General features: G+C 45.9%; 1 protein-coding gene across 10 annotated transcripts in view; it reads left to right on the top strand.

Moving 5' to 3' along the window:
- The window catches only part of tox2 (TOX high mobility group box family member 2), a 112,995-nt gene that overhangs the window by 68,563 nt on the left and 29,878 nt on the right, over positions 1-14,554 (top strand). For 5 of the 10 annotated variants that reach the window (XM_076025213.1, XM_076025212.1, XM_076025217.1 and 2 more), the window contains 2 exons: positions 4,092-4,199; positions 10,480-10,815. In XM_076025213.1, the coding sequence (XP_075881328.1) occupies positions 4,092-4,199; positions 10,480-10,815 (444 nt within the window). The remainder of the gene's footprint in view (positions 1-4,091; positions 4,200-10,479; positions 10,816-14,554) is intronic. The other 5 variants (XM_076025216.1, XM_076025214.1, XM_076025218.1 and 2 more) reach the window with 1 other exon arrangement.

Genomic DNA, 14,554 nt, shown 5'->3' with positions numbered 1-14,554 from the left:
CCCACCAACCCCTTAACTCAACTTCACACACACACACTCTATCTTCAGGGAAAGAAAAAAAAAAAAACGGATGCAAACTAGCATGCACATGCTCGTGCAAACGCACGTGTGCCCTCGGCAGCCACGCGCACTTTCTCTACCCTGTTGTGTAGCTGTGAGTTATTTGTGGGTGACAGGATCCTAACAATTCTCGGAATAATGCGCGATTGTTTGGATGACTGCTCCATCAGCGCTCCCTTTGTTACGCTGCAACATTGTCAGAGTCAGTCTGTACCTATCCACCAACTCTTTATTGTGCTGGGTTGTTGTTTTTTTTCTTCCCTTTTTTTGTCCATTTACTCGCTCTTATAACAATAATTAGTTGTGTCATTCAGACACAGGAGCGTCATTGTTGCGCACATGCTAATAACGATTCGACTGAGTGCTGCAAAAGTAGATAAATAAAAAGTGTCTTTAAGGCTCGTCAGATGCTGTTGCTGTTCTCCCTGGCGTTGTGTTGAAGCTCAAGCTCAAGCTTCCAGATCTTTGTTTACCACAGCCTTCCTAGACAACAACACCTTTAGCCCTCTGTTTACAGCCTCCTGTTAAACAGAATGCCCCGTTGTGCAGTGTACTACCACGTTTGTGTTAAAGGGCCAGAAACAAGACATTCTCTGGGGTTGTGGCCGCTTATGTGGACGAGGCCTTGGTGAGGGCATTACTGCCTTTGTGACATCACAAAGGGCTGATGTGTGCTTGCGGCACGCACTTCCTCAAGAGGGCAATGAAACAAAAGAAGCGAAGAATGGAATTGTCTCACTTATAAGTGAGTTCAAAGGCAGGCTAAAGACAAAGTGCTGCTGGGGAATCGTTGTGGAAGAGGAATTTGGCATAAAATGGGACCTTTAAAGAGACTTCACACGGAGGGGAAACGGAGGATAGTGGAATGAAAGTGCCCGTCTGCCCGGGTATCACTGTAATCCCGGATTCACTCTGTCAGGCAATGAGTTTGATTATTGTCCTTCTTTGAAATGTTGAGTCTCAGCTCATCTCTTCACCCCCTCCTTTCTCCTCCCTCCCTCCTGCCCACTCTGGTTTTCCCCCTTTGCACTGTCTGCTTTCCCTCCTCCTCCTCCTTCCCCTCTTCCTCCCTCAGTCACACCAATATGGGCATCAGAACCAGTCGGGGAAAAACCTCAGCAGTCTTGGGCGCCTCTGCTTTGTTTGTTGATGGAATTACGGGAGATGAGATTTGAGTTTCCACTGACACTGTGCAGCATCTGTGCATCATTAGAGCCAAAAAAGGTCCTGGACTTCATAATATGATATACTGTGATGCTCATTTATCAAACTTAAAAGCTTTCTTTATATATAATAAAATGACCACCTTGCCTTTTTTTTCTTGCCTCTGTTACCTGTTCATCCGATTGTTTTTTAAGTCCATTTGGAAGCCATTAGTTGCTTTTATACTGGCTAAACATTGGTGGAATGATTTGGTTGTTGTTGACTGCATTAGTCCCATCTCCTACCAGTGATATTAGACAGCGGGGACAAACAGCAAGAAAGAAAGGGAGAGAAACAAGAGACGAGAGGCTCAGCAAGTCGTCTTTAGCGGATCTAATTGAAGAAGAAGTGAAAAACCAAATAGTGGCGCGGACGTCTGGGTTGCATCAGCCTGCCTGCTGAATGAGAAAGAGGCCGAAGTACGAGGAGGTTGTGTTTATTATTTGATAGAAAAAAAGCCGTCTGTAACCTCGGCGCTCCTTGCAACAACAGCTCCGGCTGTCCTCCGACTCTGCGTGTGCCACTTCAAATTAGTCGCCGAAGACAGGAGGAGGGAAAGAGGGGAGGGCTCTGCCCTGTCTTTGCAAAAATGCATTAGTACGCCACTCAGAGACTCACGCAGCCTGGGGTTAAGCACAAATTATATCATTTCTGTTGTCCAATCAAATCACGCTGACCCGCTGACCTGCCAGATGACTTAAACGCATAATGGGAGATGACGTGGCACAAAAGCTCTGATTCTGATGCGCCGTGACACGCGATCAGATGAGGGCGACCTCTTGACCTCTGCTGACAAGTGAGACGAGCGCTGAGAACGGGATACGGGGAGTTCAGGGGGTGGGATAAAAGAAAAGTATGGGGGGGTGGGGGGGGGGGCAAAATGTGCAAGGAGAATGGTTGCTTTTAGCCAGGGCACTGGAGGTTAGCTAGTCAGTAATCACTTCAGTGTCCGGAGTGATCTGGGGTGACACGGGGTGATATAGGGAGATACGGGGTGGTCCCGGGTGATCTGGGGTGATTTGAGGTGGTCTGGGGTGATACCGGATGATGTGGTGTGATATGGGATGATTTAGTGTGATACAGGGTGTTGGGGTGATCTGGGGTGATACACGTGGTCTGGAGTGATACGGGATGATCTGGTGTGATACGGGGTGATCTGATGTGATACGGGGTGATCTGGCGTGATACGGGGTGATCTGGTGTGATACGGGTTGATCTGGAGTGGTTCAGGGTGATCTGTGGTGATATGGGGTGGTCTGGGGTGATCTTGGGTGATACGGGGTCGCCTGAGGTGGTCCAAGGTGATTAGGCGTGGTTTGGGTGATTTGGGGTGAACTGGGGTGCACCATCGGCTTACTTTCAGAATTTTCAACATTTGCTCAAATATTCCCCTTTTAACGGTACATTTAAAAAAAAGAAATGTGTGCCACACTGCAGCAGCAGTCAACAGGCCCGGAGAGATAGTGCAGGAATTTATTTCTCACACGGCCCCTCCGCCGCCGCCGGCGGTGGTGGTGGTGGTGTTTCATCCCGTGTCGCAAGCCGGTATTTTGCATCTGACGTTCCCCCGTATCTCCCTCCACCCTCCTCTTTCAGCGGGGCGGACGCTGAGAACGCACCGGGCTTAGAATCTTCGGCCCGTTTGAAGATTTTCCAAGAAACTTGTGACAAACGATGATGGTGGCTGTTTTTTCCAGAGCACGGATGGTTTGACGGGGGGTGGAGGGGATCTGAGTTCTGCTGTCCATTTTCTCTCCGAGGGAGGGGCTGTGTTTTGTATGTCGACAACTAGAACCTCTGCAACCACAGCAACGACAAATGGCTGCTAAATGGATTTAGAAAAACAGTTAAATCCACATGTAACAAGTAGCGCCGTCATCTGACTTAACTGCACTATCTAGACCACATAAATTCACATCAAATCTCCTCTTGGCAAAGCGGATCTCACCTATGTATCGTTTTTTTATCGTGTCCTGGTCCTGTGGTCCATGGAAGATACATGAGAAAAGCTTATAGGAGTTGCAAAAGACATCTTTCAAAACATTAACATCCAATTATTTAATCAATTCAGAAAAGAATGTGGGGGGCCGTGAGGCCACCAAGACCGCTGATGGATCATTATCCATTTGGTGGCGCTGCTTCCGCTGTTGTATGTCACAGTAGAATTTTTATCCAATCATGCTGTATGTCAGCTAGCTTGTGTTCTCAGGTTCTATGAACTCTGCCTGAGGCCTTCAGTAAGTAAGTGAACAGACCATCGTCCTTTGCAATAGCCAATCAGATCTCGAGTCTGCAATACCAAGGCCATCCGGTTGGCCTCAGGCTGAGCTGTTATTGGATAATCACTCATGAGAGCTGGAAAGACTTAACTGACCCTAGAGATCTGATGGCGGAGCGAAGAGAAGGTCAATTGCCAAATCATCTGCAATTTAAAATGTAAAAACAGCAGCGCGTTATAGTTCAATTGTTTTGCATATCACCAAAAACAAATTGTCTTATATGAAACAGCAACAGTGCAGTTTATTGGACAAACTTGTTTAGGCTCACACAGCGTACTTTTGCTGAACTTATTAAAACTTTGTTGAATAATGTCTTCTTTTTTTATTTATTTTTTTTTATTTGCATTTATTCTTGATTTTTTTTTACAGAGAAAGAACAATGTCACTGAAGGCCTAGACGTAAAATGCACAGGCCTTATATTAATAAATGGTTGCATTCCATTATTTGAGCAGCCAGATTGAGGTTGGAACAGGTTCAGAGGTGGAGAAGAGAGGTGGTGGTGGTGGTGTAGGGTGGCTGTAACAGGATCATCTCCCCCCTCTCTGCAGCCTCTGCCAGAGGAGGCTTTGTGTGTTGATACCCAGCCCGACATGATATGGCAGCAGAGGAGCGACCACGGCCTTAATCAAGGCCGAGTTTACCGAGAGAGACGGAAAGTAAGTGATCGTTTTAGTCCGATGGAAAACAAAAGCTTGGCGTACTCCAGTAAACAGGATAATTCAGAAATCTACAGCATGATTTGTCTCGGGGACGGCGGCGGCTGAGCCAGCGAGAAAAGTCTCCCCCCCCCCAGCCCTCCAACGGGCCGGACGGCTGCGTGGAAGTGACAGATAATGGGGGGGGTTGCCGAGTGGCCGATGCAGGGAAGGTGTAGGGACGGAACTCAGAGCGCTGGAAGGTGAACAAGGCCGTGAGCACGTGGTGGGCAGGATGGGGTGGAGTGGTGGTGGGGGGGGGGGGGGGGGGGGGCAAAGCTCTCCAATAGGCTGATAAGTGCACATTAGCGGCAAGGCAGATCCGTCATCGTCCGACTGTGAGCGAACTGCGGGGACTCAGCGGGGTACGTGCGTTCCAATAGTGGGAGCTCCATGGTGTCCCTCTGTTCAGCCTGACTTTAGCCTCTGACTCGCCCTCAGGGGGAGCCGCTTCCACCGCTCGAGGTTAAAATGTCTGCTTATGTAAGTAGGTAAGTGATTAGGTAAGACTTCATTTATGTAGCACCTTCCATTCAGAAGTGCAGCTCAAAGTGCTTTACATAGAATAAAATAAAAAGACAATTAACAAGAGCAAAATGCATAGAGTGGGATATTAATCAGCATCATGTGGGAATCAAATGTTCCAAAAGGCTTCTTGATACTTGATACTATTTTACATGATGATGTTAAATAATGCAAGTCATTTAAGTGGATTGATATGAAGGTAATAGTAAAGAAAAATGGCTTGAACGTTGTACATACCTCCAAATATTTTAAATATTGTAAGTTAATTAAATTCAGCCTTCAACACTCCAATTTGTGTGAAACAAGTTGCACTGTCTCCAACCTCTACAAGACCAGCAGACTCTTAAAGGCCAGGTGTGGAAGATTTATGAACACCTAGTGGGCAGAAAGCATATTGCAAGTAAAGTTGTATTAATCTTTGTTAAGATAATCTAAGCACCTGAACAAACCTGCGGTCGACTCCATCATTTCATTTCGGGAGAACAGAGGCTAAATGTTACACACTGGGCCTTTAAACACAGATGTGGAATTTAATTATCAGGCAGCATTTAGAGGGAGGCGGTCCTCCCCTTCTAAATCAGCACGCCATCACACAATACAAGCTTTCAGTGGTGGGATTCACCAATAAAAGGCATTTCCACAAAGAAGCAGATCAGCTTCCTGTTGTTCCAATGAGCCGCGAAAAATGTCAACCGGAACATTTTACACTCGCAGACAAGGAGAGCGGAGCTGTGATTTTTGCTGCAGTCGTTCCCCCACGGGATGCAGGCAGCAAAGAAGAAGTGGATTTATTTTATTTTTATTTTCCAGGTTCAAAAAGACAAATCTTATTAGAGCTGTGGAATATGAACTCATCCATCTCCTCTCGCTACATCTTGAGCAGAAACTGGAGGCTACGGACCTTTTTTTCTTTTTTTTTCTTTTTGGAACGCAATAACAAGAAATGAGTGATTATTATTGGCCACGAGCAGCAGTTCATTATTGGTTCTTCTCGGTGACTGGGTAAAAAAAAAGGGGGGGGAATGCGTATTGTGCACGGTTTCCTCAGTGTTGTACACCTGACCGAGCAGCCTTCCACTGAACCGATGTACATTTTAAATATAAATTAAGTTTTGTTGCCTCGTGCAGGTATTGTGGCGGTAATCTAATAGGGGGAATGTGCAGATAATGAGCCATTAGCCACAGTCAATATCGTCTACAGAAGGCCTTGAACACTCAGAGCGAGGCAGAGAGAGAGAGAGAGAGAGAGGGGGAGAGAGAGAGAGAGAGATCGGTGCCAAACCCAAGACAAGCTGGAAAGCTTCCCAATCAATGTTATTTTCTCTCCTCCTCAGTCCCAGACCAACTGTCTATTCATCTGTTTCTTTCAAATGAAAGGTGCGTCGCCGTGTAACACTTGCAGCCGGCAGATCTGCCTCCTAATTAAAAAACGTTACAGATTGTGTTCCCGCTCGCTGTGCACGGCTAGGCGCACCGCGCGGCGGCAACAACGCCCCCTGCCGCGCAAGGTATTGATCGGAGAGGTAGAAAACAAAGGGTGTTTTAATAACAAATAGAGCCCAGGGTGGGTTTCATTCATTCGTTTATTTATTTATTTTCCCGGGGTGGGTTCAAGGACACGTGTGGGGTAGAGAAAAAAAAGTAATTCCTTGATCTCGTTTTTCCATAAACTGTGTGCCAAACACTCGGCTTTCTGATGTCACAAGGGGCAGTGGTGCCAGCGTGTGACTTGGGGTTGTATGTTCCTTTCCAGATGGTTGTGCACACACGTGGCGTTTCGGTGCCGTTACAAACAAAATGTACAAGTCTCGAGTGGTGAACAAGAAACTCAAGAGAATACAGAGTCGCCCAAAATGATGTACACGGAAAAGAAAACTTGCATAAATATTTTGATACCAAATTTATTCAGACATCACGAGATTGATGTAAGTTACCTTTGGCTTCTACAAGTATCTATATGTGTAGAAGTACCTGTTCAAATTAAACATTTATGCAAGTTTTCCTTTCCTGACGTGTGCATACATCATTTTGGCTGACTTAATTTTACATTCTGGAGTTACAGTAGCAAAATTTGCGCTATATCTGGAAAAGAAATTTCATAATATTCTGTTCAAAAGTGGTCCGACCTGTCAGGAAGCTGTGCCTTCTCAGGTAAGAAACGACACCCCCAGCCAGGTGTTGGTCCGACTGCTCTCTACTGAAACTGTACAACAAAAGCATCCACGTTAGCAGGAAGCTAGGGAGGCTGCAAACAGAAGGCTAAAATACGCTTTTACGGAAATTGATGAATTGCTTTATCGTGAACGGCAGGTTTGCGTCAGTCCAGTAGGTAAAATAAAGATTCGAAAAATAAAATACACACGGGACCTTTAAAAAGCAAATCTTGCATCCACAGTCGGACATGTGCCGCTTCGTTCCAATCCATCAAACGTATTGCCTTTGTTCGAATTTCACTTTAAAAAGGAGAAAAGGGTATACATTAGCCAAAGTGTACATGTGCTCCCGTCCGCGCAGGCTCCGTTCTGAATACACTCATATGAATAATTTATCTTGCCTCAATCCAACGGGGAACGTCCTTGGTATTTACATTTTATCATCAAGGGCAGCGGGTGAGCCCTCACAGCGATCCAACACATGACACATCCCTCCCGCCTCCTCGTCCCTTTGGTGCCATCAGTGGCGCAAATCTTCCCGCCGAGGAGACACGCAAGAAAAAAAAAGAAAGAGCAGTTTGGCCTCTTTAGCGCCCCCCTCCTGCTCGGCAGTGGACGCCGGCCGTGCGAAAGGGCTCGACGGACAAGCACACAAGGGGCCCCGGCTCAGCACAAAGGAGCTCCACTGTTTACAGCAGACAATTTAGTTTCCTTCCAACAATTATGAGGGGGATTGAATCTCAGGAAATGTTCGTTTTCTTGTCCCATTAGACCAAACAATAACATTAATCCCCCCGCAGGTCGGCGAAAACATCTGTCTTCAAAGGGACAGGCCGAAGGAAGGGGAGGTCGGATGGGGGGGGGCAGTAAAAAAATGAATATCAACCAGCTCGCAGGTTCAGCCCAGAGCAAGTAAATCAAATTCAAGACACTTGGTTTCCTCTTCTTTTCTTACTTCCTGTAAGGTACACATGAAAGTGCGACCTCACCGCTGCGGCCTTTGTCCACATTTACTGCTTAACACAGAGGTGGGCAAACTCTTTGACTGGTGGGCCGCATTGGGTTCTAAAATTTGACAGAGGGGAGGGAGGGGAGAATATGTAGAAAACATGCTTTAATGTCTATTGAAAATGAGCAAAAGCAAAGTTACAAGAAAATCAGAGTCTTTGAAGCCCGAGGGTATTTAGCTCTTTATTGAAATGACTCTTGAAACACTGAAAAAATGGATGAAATACAGCTATTTTATTACTATTAAGACAATTTCATCAAGTTCTGCAGGCCGCATTAAAAATCTTAACAGGCCACATATGGCCCCCGAGCCATAGTTTGCTCATACCTGGCTGAACATCTTCCACATGGTTTCCACATGGATTCTTTTCCTGATGGATGTTTAAATAAATTTTAATCCTCCTGAAAGCTTTTCTTGAAAAAGCGAGACAACCCATGACTGTTAACGTACAAAGCGCAGAGGCAACAATGTAAAAGGCACAGAACTGACTTCATTCATTTCTGATGCTGATTGAGATTCTTTTATGTTTTATTTTTTTAAACAATCACAAAAGCGCTTTTTCTTAAATATCAGGAGCGGCCGAGTGAAAGTGTCATTCGTGGTTCTGAGGGCGACCTTTTCATCTCTGACAAACCCGTAATTTATGAGGCAAGAGAAATGCGGAATTTGCCTTTACACTCACCTTCAAACAGAGGCAGGGTGAGGAGAAATAAATAAAAAATAGTGCCCTGCACGCTCTATCCTCCCATCCTCCCCTCCCCCCCAAACTCCCCCCCCCAAACCCCCGGCTCCCTGTGCCCCTTATTTTCTAAAAGTATCTGTTTGAGAGATAAATGACCCCTCGGCTGCCAAGGATGACAGCCTACACAAAGATGATATTGAATTGATTTCAGAAATGTTGCGGGACTGACTGTTTGATGTATACCGCCAGACATGAATCATAAAAATTCTATTAAAAAACCCTTGAATGGCTGACACCAGAATATTATTTGTGATGATTAATTTGGCTCAGTCATTACAATGGGAGTCAAGTTGGAGCGTCTCAGGCAAAATTGCTTTTCATTCCCTCCGCTGAATCTCCCACCGCTATTTTTCTTCTTCTTTTCCCCCACTGCTCTGCGCACAACTCTTGATCTGATTGGACTTGGTGCGTTACCACAGCGGCGGCACGCAAACACGGAGGCTGCGCACTTCTTTATGACCGATCGCCTCGCGGCCTGAGGTTTCGCCCCCGTCGAAATGAGACGTTGCGGCAAAATTGCAGCCGCTTTCCGATAGAGGTGGCAATTTTTTTGCAGTTTTTTTTGTGTTTCTGAGATGGAAATTCTCGAAGCTAGCGCGGCGAGGTACTCGGTTCCACTCTCTCCTCTCACGTGCCGTCATTAGGCCGTCAATTAATCTATATAGAAGGTTACATATTTACATTAGCCTTTAATGCGAGGGAGGTTTGTTCAAAGACACTTCTTTAATGAATCACTTCTTTGATGGGGAATAAGAAACGGGGCTTCAATGAGCTTCACCCGCGTTTGCTGCATTTGCTGTCTCTAATTAACAACCGTCAGCAACCATCGTCTGCCAAAAATGTTTTAATTGCCCGTCCATTCAACAACAAGAAACGACATGTTGGCAAATTTTCACGTGGACAAACTGTCGCCCGCACAAAACGTGGCGACAGTTGCGGTGGACTCCGTGTGGTCAGAGTGAGACATTACATCACATTTAAGGTGATGTCACATGCGAGGTAGGCCACAGTTGTTGTTAGCGTTGTTGGCTAACACTAGCTGAGAGCAGCGGAATGCAGGATATTTCGCATGTTTAAATGAAATATGTCACGTGCAGGCGGACATTGCACCGTTCTTGTCAGAACAGAACTTCCTGATGGCACAAAAAACAAACAATCAAGTGGCTCACAAATCCACATGAAGCTTGAGTTTGAGGTTCTTGGGAGTTTCCTCGGCTTTCTGACCCAATATTCACGCCGACGTTGTGGATGCAATTTCAGATAGCGTGACAAACGAGCCGTGTTTGAACGTATTTATATTTTATATCCGTTTATAATTTGTCCTCAAAGCTGTGAATGACAGAAAAAAAGAGGGAAAGAACAAAAAAACAACAAAAACGCAGGCCCGCAAATCACAGCAGCCTTTGCTATAAAGGAGAAGTGAACTGAAGTCAAATTAATTTTGCAAAAGCAGTTCTTCGGAAATTTAAACGAGCTCTTTTTTCTGATAAGTTCCATAGCCGTTTGATGTGAACAAAGTCCAACATCAGACCAGTTTCGCCGACTGATATTTCACAAGGAAGTTTTTCGAATTTTTAAATACCTTCTGCCCAAAATCTTCAGAGCTTGTCAGCTCTTCCTATGTGCGACTACGATGATCTGGCTCTTAACGGGGGCCGTGCGAACCCAAACTTGGAAGCTCTCCAGTCAACAGTCACTGCAGGAAATGAAACAACAGATCTAAAAACCCCCCGGCGGCTGTTTCTCTTCATCATCTGTGACATTAGCGTTCACAAAAACTTACACCGTTTCACCTCTGTGCCTCCCTCTCAGGGCTACACAGGTCAGAGTGGAGGTGGTGGCAGTGGAGGAGGCGGCGGAGGAGGCAATGGCGGAGGAGGAGGCGGCGGTGGCGGTAGCGGCGGCGGCGGGAGCGGCAGCGGGAGCGGAGCCGGGGACGAGGACTACGAGATCCCACCCATCACCCCGCCAAACCACCCCGAGCCCTCCCTCCTGCACCTGATGGAGCACGACTCCACCGGCTACCTCTGCCACTCGCTGCCGCACAACGGCCTCATCAACCCGTACTCCTACCCAGAGCTGCCCACACTCATGATGTCCAACATGCTGGCGCAGGACGGCCACCTCGTCTCCAGCCAAATGCACTCGGTGAGTAGCAAAACTCTGGACTTGTTGTTTTTTTTCCTTATAGGTCCAGTGTAAATACATTAATAAAAGCAGTACAATAAAAGCAATTTGGTTTTTCTACATATATAAGAATATACAGAAACCAGTAAGGGTCTTGATCCTAGTTGGCTGCCATCTTGCACCACCATTTTTTAAGGAAGCCCACCTTCCAGAATATGAAACACGCAGTCAGGTTGGCTTCCTTAAAATTTGACACACTGGACCGTTAAAGATGATGTGTGTAAAATTTGGAGATTTTAAGAAGAAACAGCGACATTAAATGGTTACATTTTAGTTTCCAGCACTTTTTCAGTGAAGTACACTTAGGGACTCTGTACCCTCCCTCTCCCAAGTTTGCCAGTGAACTGCGACGCCCTACGACCACAAACCTGGATACCTCGTCCACCTTCTACTTCATGGGGAGGACACGAGCGTTCACCCTAAAAATGCGAAACGCGCTGTCGGGTGGGTCGGATTGTCCACACCGGGCTTCCTTAGAAAAATGCCAGCACAACATGGCAGCAGGACTCTTGCTATATGTATATTTGTTTTGTATTTAGGCCACTGTCAGGCAGGCTACCTTGAAAAATGAATGCTAATCCTTGCTCTATGTATATGCTTATGTATATAAGAACCGTTCTCAGGGTAGGAAAAGCAAATTATATTTATGGTACTGTGAGGACGCACTTTTATTAATGTATTTATAAATGTAAAGCTTTAAGCGATATAAAAATCATAAATTAAGACAAATTTTACACACTGGACCTTTAACCAAAAAAAGGAGAAGGTGAGGGCAAGTCATAAAGCCTCACTGTTTTTTTTATTTCCGCATACACTCAACAGATTGCACGCACTGAAGCGGACCCAATACGCGGCGGAGTGCATGGAAAAATAACTAAGGCTATTAAATTTATCATCAAAGCATCGGAAACATTGCGAAACATCCAAAACAGCCTGTTTTCAAAACGATTTCTGGCAGAAAACACATTAAATGCCCATGAGGTAAATGCTAATTCCAGGGATTTTGGCGAGCGGGGTTAGTGTGTGTGTGTGTGTGTGTGTGTGTGTGTGTGTGTGTGTGTGTGTGTGTGTGTGTGTGTGTGTGCGTGCGTGCGTGCGCGCAAGAGTGTTCATTTGTTGCAATGTCAGCCCTGATGCATGGAGAAAGGGGTTGTGGGTAAATCCATCAGCATCATATCTACCTCGACGGCACGCATCGGTCAATCCGTCAGAGCCGTCAAACATGAATACGCGCTGATTAACTCGCTCAGCTCGGTGCCAAGCTGCTCCTCCACAAATCTGCAACTACTGAGCCCGTAATTGCATTCAAGAGAGCTGCAAAAAAAAAAAAAAACACACATAGCCGCTTTTTATCGGATATAAGTACGTGCACGTTTACGCGCAGCGCACGTGTGAGACAGTGAATGCTGCGAGGTTGTTTCATGCGGTGGCTTTCAACCTTCTTCTCATGGCACACCACCAAACTGAAATATTATAAAATGACACTTTTTAGCCTAATAATGACAATTTAGTCCGCTAATTTATTTCTCCTCACTCAGTGTGTGAAACCTGGGCCTGTTTAGATGCACACAAAGCTGATATCCTGGGAAGAACTGAGGAAAATAGGCTTACATTCCTTACAAGGACTAGTGACTCCACAATGGAATGTTATTTTTTTCAGACCAATTAAGTGCAATTGGATAATTTGTCACGGCGTAGCTGACATTATCTCACAGTGCACTAGCGTGCCGCCGTTGGAAAACACTGCTCCAGTGAGCCGAACGGGAGCTTAAAGGAAAATAAAGAGCGGTCGCACTCGCTGAATAAGAGTGCTTTAAAAGGTGCGATACTCCATCTACTTTCGCTCAGCGGCGCCGAGCGGCTTTAACATATTGACGGAGCGAGAGAAAAAAAAAGGCTTTGAGAAAAAGCTTGCGCTTTCATAAAAATAGGCTGTGGTTTACGTCGTCCCTCCTCCTCCTCTGCGTGAGGCTGACGGAGCGCTCGGAGGTTTTTCCCCGTGCGCGCGTTGGGGAAAAAGACAAGAGCATCTATTATACATTGTGTACATTGAATGCTAACCGAAAAGGCGCGGCCCCGGTTCGAGGAGAACGCGTGAGGACGTTCTTCACACACGGAGGAGATAAGAGGAAGGAAGAAGAAACGCAGGCTGATAAAGATCTGACGCGCGGGCAGGGTGTATATATTATGTGTAATGTGGGAATGTTCCCGGGAGGAAATGGATTCATGTGTCATTTATCTTCATATTCATTTCACATTTTGGTCGCGACCTTTGGCGCGGAGACACTGCTCGATTGGCCGGTTCCCGTTTCCTCTGGTGCCGTCAGGATATTTGTTACTTGCTTCAGCGCGGCCATCCGGGCTTGTTTAAGAGACGGAGCGGCGCAGGGTTTATTGTGATAGAAATGCATGAGATGTGAAATAACGCACAATGGGCTGGTAATGAAAGCGCGTGCACGGCGCAGATGCTGCTGCCTGATGGCCTGCTGTTGTTCCCATCAGCTGGTTTTTGCAGGGCAGGCTGGGGAACCACAATTCACATCATCACTTTTTTTTTTTTTTGTTGCTGTTGTTGTTGGAGTATTGTGTGTCAAGCAGTGTGCAAAATACCCATCAATATTCAGGGCGGTCCCCAGCCTCCTGATTGTTACTCAATAGCAAGCTAAATTTTCTTAACATGCAGGAGGAGGCCTCTAATAACGCTACAATATTTAATGGAATGCAACATTGTTTTGCAGCATTTGCAACATCACCTTTTTCTTCCTTCTTCTGCGAGGTGTAAAACCGGTCCCTTTTTGCTTTTGTGCATAATATTTTTAAAAATTGAATATTCGACCAGATGATCTTAAAGACATTTTAGTGACCATTAGTGACAATTATATATATTATCTTTAGCTTTTTGAAAAAAAGTAAGCTAACGTCGCAAGTCCCTCACCTGTGCCTGCGCGGAACATTAGCACACTGTGCTATAACTAGTCAAGCGTGGGATTTTGGTGTCTGTATAGCATGGTGTAGCCAAATCCTTTGGTGTCCTGCCCAATCAGGACGATGGGGACCTCTCCCCTCCCGAATATTGACGGGTGTTTTGCACACTGTGTCCAGCAGATCTGTTTAAAACTGGGTTTGTTTTCATTGGTTTTGCTAGCTTGCTAAAGCACCAAACGCACAACAACAGACCAATGGATGTTGGAGGAAGCGCTGTGATACTCCGAACCTTCAAGTCTCTGTGATTATAAAGGAGAATCTTTCAAAGGGTTCTGCTTGGGCTCCTCTGCGAAATGACAGCGCGGAAAGCAAACGCAGAGAATTTTCCAAATCAAACAAGCCTGCCTGCCGAAAACTACTAAACCATAGCAAGAGGTTCATTTGCGGCCCGAGAGCCGAGTGTCTATTAAAGTGACGCCTCACCTTGACACAGTCTGTCGAGCAGAGTAATTAAGCAAACTGCGCAGTTCAAACACGAGATGCTATCGTAATGAATATCTCACTTGACACGGGGGAGATAAATAACGAGGGTTAATTCCAGTTTTAGCCTCGCGGAATTAAAAAAAAGGAAAATGAAAAAAAAAAAAAACGAGCAGAGCCGCCGCACTCTGCACGTGCGGCACGTAGATGGGAAGATTTCGTATTTTTAGGCCCCCCCCCCCCCACCGCCGTCGAGTGTCCCTGTGTGTCCTCTCTACAAACAATATATCTGCTG

The sequence above is a fragment of the Nelusetta ayraudi genome, unplaced genomic scaffold, assembly GCF_046127955.1.
Source record: "Nelusetta ayraudi isolate G7.1 ecotype Tasmania unplaced genomic scaffold, CSIRO-AGI_Nayr_v1 ptg000017l, whole genome shotgun sequence".
NCBI lineage: Eukaryota > Metazoa > Chordata > Actinopteri > Tetraodontiformes > Monacanthidae > Nelusetta > Nelusetta ayraudi.
Note: the sequence above shows the minus strand (reverse complement) of the source record. Positions and strands in the feature narration are given on the sequence as shown.